Source organism: Apteryx rowi, unplaced genomic scaffold (assembly GCF_003343035.1).
Source record: "Apteryx rowi isolate R43461 unplaced genomic scaffold, aptRow1 scaffold_119, whole genome shotgun sequence".
NCBI classification, from domain to species: domain Eukaryota; kingdom Metazoa; phylum Chordata; class Aves; order Apterygiformes; family Apterygidae; genus Apteryx; species Apteryx rowi.
In genome coordinates this window covers 1,587,052-1,595,091 of record NW_020447408.1, presented here as the reverse complement: position 1 = coordinate 1,595,091, position 8,040 = coordinate 1,587,052, and the positions used below count along the sequence as shown (strand labels likewise).

Below are 8,040 nucleotides of genomic sequence, written 5' to 3'. Positions count from 1 at the left end.
GGCGGCGGGAGCCTGCGGCTCCGCGACACTCGGATGCAGCCTGGCGCAGGCCCGGCAGCRCCTGCCAGGCGAGCGCTGGCAGCGGGTGACGCGCCGGGTGCAGAGGGCATCGCCACGGGTTGCACGCAGCGGGCAGATGGCAGCGTGCAGCGCGCGCGCCTGCACCGGGCGCTGGGCAAGGCGCAGGGGGCAGCGTGCACGGGGCAGCGCGCCGAGGGCAGCGTGCAGTGCAGAGAGGCACCCTCCGAGAGGCAGCAGAGCTACACGACTGCGCCGTGGCCGGATGCTGCGCTGCCAAGGGGCCTGCAGCCTGGGCGGGATGYGCAGGGACACGCAGGGAAGTGCAGGGACGCAGGGCTCAGGCCCCACTGGGTGACGGGGGCTGGCTGGTGACGGCCACGGCGAGACCCATCGCAGCGGCCGCCAGGACAGCAAACTCCTGCCGCGCAGCCGGTGCCGAGGGCGGGAGCCGTGCACAGCCGTGCCCCGAGCGTGCCTGCCCCAGGAGCAGCCTTACCTTGACGCCCTCGGAGCCGGCGTGCAGGGCGTGCGCCCCGCTGCCGGCGCTCTGCCCGCTGCCTGAGCTGCGGGCGCTGGCCACGCTGCCCGTGCTGCCCAGGCTGCTGCGGTCGCCACCTGCGCGCGGGAGGGGAGACGGCGTCAGGCTCGCGCGGCAGCRGCGCCGGGCCACCTCCGTCCCCCGGCACGGCCGCCATACCTGCGAAGGGTTTCCGCAGCACCCAGATCTCCTCGGCGGGAGCCGGCGCGGCGGCCGATCCGCCCTGCGAGGGCGAGAGGTGGGACGGGCTCACGTCGGCCCCGCGGGAACCTTGGTGGCAGAGCAGAGAGAGCAGCCGTGAGCCGCCTGGCCGGGCCAGCCCCGGCGCGCCGGGCACGGGGCAGCAGCGGCAGCACGCGCGGGCTGGCATCAGTGCGGCACGGCGAGCGGCGACCCGCAGCCCCGGGGCACCCGCAGGACGGGGATGAAACCCCGGCGCAGCACTGCACAGGGACACCGGCACCATCCCCAGGAGCCCCGTCCCCGTGGCGCACCGGCGCTGGGCGAGAGGGACCCGGCTCGAGTTGCACCCCGACAGCACCCTCCACCGGCACGCTGCTCCAGCACGGCGCCGGCGGGCAGCAGCACGGCTCTCCCGCGAGGCGCCCAAGCCCCCCGTGGCGGCGGGGGCCGCGGGGCCGGCGTGCAGCCCCCGCRCATCCCTGCGGCAGGCCCGTGCTGCGCGTTCCCGCCCAGCCGCTGCAGCTGCTGTTTTTATTCATTAAGGCGCTTTCGCAGCGAGCGGCCGGGCTGCAGCGCAGGGCAGATGGTGCAAGGTGATAAATTCACCGGTGGCGCGCGAGCTGGAAGCCAATGACCGCGTCTCCGGCAGGCTGGGAGGCGCCGGCTCCGCGCGAGCCGYGGCCGGCCGGAGCAGCCCGCTGCGCCCCACGTGGCCCAACGCACCGGGAAATCCTYGGGGGAAGTTTTGCTTTCCAGTCCCTGTCGCTGAAGGAGCAGCTCAGGGCGAGCGGCGCCGGCCTGGCACCCTCCAAACGCAACCGGGGCGCCCTGCCCTGCCGCTGCACCGGAGGCGGCAGCCGCCCGGCCCTGCGCTGTGCATGGGGTGCTTAGGGCACGCGCTGCCGCGCACCCCGTGGCGCAGCAGACGAACGCCCTGCACCGAACGCCCCGACTGCAGCAACACTCCTGCTGCCAAAGCCGCTTCCCGCTACGAGCGCCGCAGCTCCCGCGTCGCCCGGGCAGGGGCCAGTGTGATGCACCCCGGCCGCGGTGATTAGAGACGCTCACTGGGCACTGAATGCCGCTTTCCATCCCAGAGGTTGTGGCTGCATGGGACCGGGCGCCCCTGGCACCCCGGGGCTGCCGTACCCTCGGCGCTTTTCCACGTCCTGACCTGCCCTCATGCCTGGGCCCTCCTGGGAGCGGGGCCGGGGCAGAGCGCGCGCAGCCGGCCGGGAGCAYGGCGCTGCCCTGGCGCTGCCTGGCAGCAGGGCTGCCTGCACCGGGCCGGGGGGCCAGGACRTGCCCCAGCCGAGCCGCACGCCATGCTATCGCCGCAGCAGCTCTGGTGAGGGAAGTGCAAGGGAGGGGGCTGTTGGCATGCACACGCACCCACACGCGTGCATACGCCTGCACGCACAGGTCTGCATGCACACGCACACGTGCACGCACCTGCACACACGTCTGCATGCACACACACACCTGCATGCACACGCCTGCATGCACGCACACACACACACATGTGCGCACACGTGCACACACACTCCTGCATGCACACGCACACTCCTGCACACACACTCACGCACCTGTGTGCAAACACACGGCAGGCACCAAGGCAAAGGGGAGAGAAGCCAAACAGAAAGAAAAGAATAAATATACACATTAAAAAAAACAAACAAAAAAGAAAGAAAGAAATCCATCGAAAGTATGAAGCGAGCGGTGAACTACCTTGTCCGTAACGCGGCTCGTCGGCACTGCTAGGGGAGAGCCTGTGATAGCCAAAGGAACTGAAAAGAGTCTGATGGGAATGTGGTGGTGGAGGTGGAGGTGGAGGCAGGGAATGGAACGGATGGGACGAGGCGTCACCGTTTAGCACAGCAGCCCCGAAAGCCGGGAGCGGGATCTTTTGGTACTGTTGGGGGATTGTTACAGTCTCCCATGAACCTGATAATAAAACATAACAAGAGACAAAATGAAAAGAATCAAAATAATAGAGACAAGTCCAGCGCCACCAAAAAAAAAGCAAAAAAAAAAGAAAGAAGAAAGAAAAAAAAAGCAGCAAACGAAAGGAGAGGGTGAGGAAACGTGGAGAAGCCGGAACCGAGACCCAACCGATGCCAAAGGAGGAGCCGGAGCAGGGAGCAGCAGCGGGGGCCTGGCGCGGCCGGGCAGGGCRCCGGGGCGGCCCTGCGCTCCAGGCGGCCCTTTGCCGGGCAGCAGCACCGGGGGACAGCCGGAACCGGAGCTGGGCAGTCGCAGGGTCTGCAAACGCGGCGCCGCCGTGCCCAGCCGGCAAAGCCTCCAGGCAGCCTCCGTGCTGCCTCCCCGCTGCCCACGGCCCCATCGCGCGAGGCTTTCGGAGCAGCACCTGATTGCACCACCTCTGTGCGAGACGAAGCTGAACGCCCCTGCAGCCGCCGTGCGGAGCCGGCCCCGCGGGCGAGCTCGGCACCGGGGACGTCCCTGCGGCGGGGGCACAGCTCATGTCCCCGCAGCCGAGGGCCGGCGGCCAGCACCCGAGCCCCTCGCACACGCCGCGGCTGCCGGCACCGCTGGCTCCCTCCGCGCCTGACGTGAGCGCTGCYGTTCCCTGCCCGCACTGCGGAAACGCCGCCAGAGCCCTGTGCACTGGGATCACGCAGGCCCCGGAGCGCCGCGTGCCGGAGCGCGCCGATCCGTGCGCTGCCTTCGACCGCTGCCTGCAAAGGTGCCGTGCGGGCGCCATGCGCCCCCTCAGAGCCTGCCGGGACGGGATGGACCGGGGCTGGTCCCCAGCACCGCGCGAGGCTGCAGGGACCGTCCCTGCCCCGAGCCCCGGCGCAGGGTCCGGCGCCCTCCGCGAGCCACCGCGCCGCCCCCATGCACAGAGCRCCCCGGCYCCCGCGCTTCCAGCCGGCCGGAGCRGAGCAGACCGGAGCTCCCGGGGCTGGAGCAGCCCCACACCGGGGTCCTTGGGGTGGGGGTGGGGGGGTGCGCGGGGGTATTTGCCTGTTCGCTTGCTTATGGCTTCGACGAGGCTGGAGGGGAAGTAGCCCACGCGGTCGTTGCCGGTCCGGTTGTCGTGGATGCAGCCCTTCCACCGCCCGTCCGCGTGCTGCTCCAGGACCTGCGCGGGAGCCGGGGTGAGCGCAGGGCCGCGGCCGCCTGCGCGGGGCGCGGAGCCCCCCCCACCCCCCCGGGACTCACGGTGATGACGTCGCCGGCTTTCACGTTGAGGCTGGTCAGGTCGTAGTTGTTGCAATAGTCCTTAACGGCCCTGACCTGCAGCGCGGCCGAGGCGTCTGCGGGGACAGAACGGGCGGCGTGGCGGCGGCGGCCCCCCCCCGCCGGGACGCCCCGGCCGCCCCCCCCCCCCCACCCCGGCGAGGCCGCCAGCCGCCGGCGCGGCGCTCACCCCGCAGCATCTGCTTGATCTCCTTGCTGGCCTGGCTGGTGGTGAACTGGTTGACGATGTCCAGGGCCGTCTGGTTGTAGGTGTTCCTGACGTGGGCGTTGATCCCGCTCTGCAACGGCGGAGAGGGCGCTCGGGAGAGGGCGGCCGCGGCCGGCGGCGCTTGCCCGGCCCCGGGGCGCCACGGTCCCGGCCGTGCAGCGAGGGGGGACGGGGGGGGGCCCTTACGTCCAGCAGGAGCCGCACCACGTCCGTCTTGCCGCAGAGGGCGGCTTCGTGCAGCGCCGTGCCCGCCTTGGTCTGCCGGTTGATGTCGATGCCRGCTTGCAGCAGCAGCCTGGGGGGGGGAACGCGGGGAGGGTCAGCGCGGCGCCCGGCACCGCGAGCGCCCCCGCATTCCCCGAGCCCTCCGCGGGGCCGGCGCTCACCGGATGATGTCGATGTGGCCGTTCTTGGCCGCCAGGTGCAGGGGGCTGGTGCCGTTGGGGTCGGTGGCGTCCCCGGGCTTGGGCTCCAGCAGCGCCGCGCACATGTTGCTGTTCAGGAGCAGTTGGACCACCTGGATCAGCAAACACAGACGGAGCAGGGCTGCAAAGACAGCTCAGCTGCCTGCCGCGGCTCCGGGGCCCGGCGGCGCTGCTGCGGGGCGGCTCGCGGCCCCACGGCCCCGCATCCCCCCCCCCAGCCCCGCATCCCTGCGGCCCCGGCGCTGCATCCCTGCAGCTGCTCCGGGCAGGGCAGCTCTCCCAGCCCCGGGATGCGGGTGCACCATGGGCAAAAGCAGCGACTGGCTGCTGGCATCCGGGGCAGCAGGGCTGGGGAGCTGCCCCGCAGCCGGAGCACCGCGTCCCCCCCCCTTGGGGCTGCCCCGCCGGCCGCTCCGGCACCTCCCCTCCCGCTGCCCAACTTGCCTTGCGGAGGGCCCGGCGTTGCAAGCACTTACCCCGACCCGGCCAAACTCGCAGGCCAAGTCCAGCGGCGTCTTCCCCGAGTTGTCCATGATGCAGGGGTTGGACTGGTGCTGCAGCAGCATCTCGGACTGGGGGTGAGAGGGAGGGCTGAGCGCGCCGCGGGTGCAGCGGGGAGCACGGCCGCGCCGCGGCCCCGCCGGCAGCCCCGGCGCCCCGCCGCCGTACCACGTCGTAGTGCCCGTGCTGCGCCGCCAGGTGCAGGGGGATCTGCCCTTCGTCCGAGGGGATGTTCACCGAGGAGCCCGCTTTCAGCACCATCTTCATGGGCTCCTTCTTGCCCTGCCAGGCGGCGTAGTGCAAGGGCCGCATCCCTGCGGGCAGGCGGGACGAGCGCGGCGGTGAGCGTGGGGCGCCGGCACGGAGCGGCCACCCTGCCGTGCCGTGCCGGCGCCGGCCGCTCTCCCCGGCAGCCGCGGGCACTCGCCTTTATTGTCCTTGATGTCCACAGCGGCCTGCGCCTCCAGCAGCAGCGCGATGAGCTCCGTGTTCCCGTTGAGCGCCGCATGGTGCAGAGCGGAGAACCTGGGGGCGAGGGCTGCGTGAGCGGGCTCCCGCGGGGCCGCCGAGCCTCGCACAGCCCCCGGAGCCGCCTGGGCGATGCTCCCCCGGCTGAGCATCCCGCGGGCGGGTGTCAGAGGAAGCGCTGCCGTCCGCAGCGGCGGCCGGCCGAGCCACATGCTGGGAGAGAGGCGACGCTCGCTCTCATGCCATCACTGCGTTCAGCTTCTCCCGGGGTGTTGCATCCACAGGAGGGGCTTCCCCTGCCCGGCGCGGTGCAACCCAGCGCCGGCATCCGGAGGAGACCCTGGGAAGCCGCTGGCAGGACACTGGGGACCGGGCTGCGGGGAAGTCCAAAGCTTTGCCCTTGGAAAGGGGAGCGGAGCAGCTGGCTGCCTTGCTTTGGGGAAGTGGGTGAGAGGCCGGTGCCAGCAAAACATCCCCCTGCAGCCGCTGTGGCCCCAAGGCACCGGAGTCCGAGGGCGGGGGGCGAATTCGGGTGTGGGGCGGGAGGCCTGAGTGCACAGGGGGAGGCAGCCGCTGGCGCACTGCCCTCCCTGCCTGACCCACTTCTACCCAGCGGCACGGTCGGTGCCAGATGGCTGCATTGCACCGCAGCCGGCTAAACCAGGAGCCCGGGCATCCCTCGCAGGGGAGCCCAGAGCACAGGAGCTGCCATGCTGGCCTGGGAAGCGGAGCCAGGGCCGGGCCCTGCATGCAACCAGGCAGCTCGCTCTGGAGGCTGATCCCAAAAGTCTGCCTGGGAAACGTCAGCGTTTTCCGCTCCAGCGCCCTGTGCAGAAGGGCTCAAGACGGTGCAATGCGCGGCCCTGCCCCGGGCTGCATYGGGGGCTCCCGCGGCGCACGGCGGAGCTGCCCGCAAAGGCCGCGTGGGGCAGCGGCCCCCGTGCAAACGGGAGCGGGAGCAGTGTGCTGCTTGCCCGCAGCACCTGCCAGCTGGGGGGCAGCAAGCACAGCAGAGAGACAGGGAAACCGAGGCACGGCCCCGGGGGCGGCTGAGCAAGCTGGTCCCTCGCCGGGAGCGAGCACCCATCGCCTGCAGCCGTGGCGCAAGGGGGTTCGTGGGGCAACGTGACCCCTCACGCTGCCCGCGTCGCCCTGGTGTGAGCGCCCTGCAGCCCGCCCGCCCCCGGCACAGCCGGCCCGCGCCGCGCGGCAGCCCCAGCTCCCCGACCGGCCCACGCACTCGCACTCCCGCATGCTCGCRCGCCTGCACGCTTGCATGCACGTGCACGCTCAGCTGCACAGGCACACGCCTGCATGCACCCGCGCATGCACACATCCATGCACACATCCACGCTGGCGGAGCTGGATGTGCCAGTGGGTGCCAAGCGGGCGCCTGCTCCCACTGCCCCGCTGCGGCTTCCCAGCCCCCGGCAGGGCCTGGCTCCCCTCCGGGCTCTGCCGGCTGCAGGAGGCTGCTGTGYGCTGGCGCTCGGCCACTGAGGATGAGGAGGGACCGCAGGCCTGGCTGTGTGTCCCTGGCATGTGCAGCCCCTTTCCTAACCCCCTCCAGCCTCTCCGCCCACGTGCCCTTCCCACGGCTGCGCTCCCACCCCACCGCCGCTGCAGCCCCTCTGCAGCCTCAGCCCCCCTGGAGCTCCCACGGCCGCGGGGCCGGGCACGGGCAGCGCTGCCTCCCCCCGGCGCGGGGCTCCGCTCTCCTCTCCCCTCCTCTCCTCTCCGCCTGGCTGGTGTCGGCTCCGTCCGTTCCTGCCCCGCGGGAGCCGGCATGGGGCCGTTGCCTACAAAGCACCGGCAGAGCCCGGAGCCCGCAGCCAGAGCGGGGAAGAGGCCGGCAGGTAACGAACCTGCTTTTCACAGCTATTAATTTTCCTTTCAGCTCTGGCTTGCTGCCCTCTCCGACGTCCCTGCCTGCTCCCTGCAGACCCCCCCGGGCGCGTTTCAAAGCGGACGGACAGAGGCAGGTAGAGCCCGGCTAAGAGGCAGCGGAGGGAGCCCCGCTTCCCTGCTCCGATCCCGGCACGGCTGACAGCAGCAAAGCCCGGAGTTGGGAAGGGCCCTGGCTGCCGGGCGCCTACGGGAGCACCCGGGGTGCCGGGAGCACCCAGCCCCGCACGCGGCCGGCAGGGCAGGCAGGCGTCCCGGCCGAGGCAAATCCCGCTGCTGCCTGCGGCAGGGGATGCCTCTGCCCTGCAGGGGCAGCTCTGCGGCAAGAGGCCCTCCGAGCCGGAGGGGAAGCAGCCTGCCAGGAAGCAATAACGAGCAATTCATTCCCGGGAGCTGGATTTCATCTCGCCAGAGAGCTCGGTGCACCCTCACGAACGCATGCGGCTCTGCTGCTCGCTGCGCCGGCTCGCTGCACGCCCCATGCTGTGCACTGCCCCGTGGTGCACGCCTGCTCGCTCGCTGCACGCCTGCTCGCTGCACGCCTCGGCACACGCAACCGATGGCAC

At 71.6% G+C, this 8,040-nt stretch overlaps 1 protein-coding gene across 1 annotated transcript in view; it reads right to left on the bottom strand.

Annotated features, from left to right (window-relative positions):
- Window positions 1–8,040, bottom strand: part of CASKIN1 (CASK interacting protein 1) — a 14,613-nt gene that overhangs the window by 5,953 nt on the left and 620 nt on the right. The window contains exons 2-12 of the mRNA XM_026086053.1: window positions 5,529–5,626; window positions 5,270–5,415; window positions 5,077–5,172; window positions 4,562–4,692; window positions 4,362–4,470; window positions 4,137–4,245; window positions 3,929–4,023; window positions 3,731–3,848; window positions 2,471–2,686; window positions 719–829; window positions 518–636 (exon numbers count right to left, since the gene is read on the bottom strand). Of these exons, the coding sequence (XP_025941838.1) occupies window positions 518–636; window positions 719–829; window positions 2,471–2,686; window positions 3,731–3,848; window positions 3,929–4,023; window positions 4,137–4,245; window positions 4,362–4,470; window positions 4,562–4,692; window positions 5,077–5,172; window positions 5,270–5,413 (1,248 nt within the window). The 5' untranslated portion in view covers window positions 5,414–5,415; window positions 5,529–5,626. The remainder of the gene's footprint in view (window positions 1–517; window positions 637–718; window positions 830–2,470; window positions 2,687–3,730; window positions 3,849–3,928; window positions 4,024–4,136; window positions 4,246–4,361; window positions 4,471–4,561; window positions 4,693–5,076; window positions 5,173–5,269; window positions 5,416–5,528; window positions 5,627–8,040) is intronic.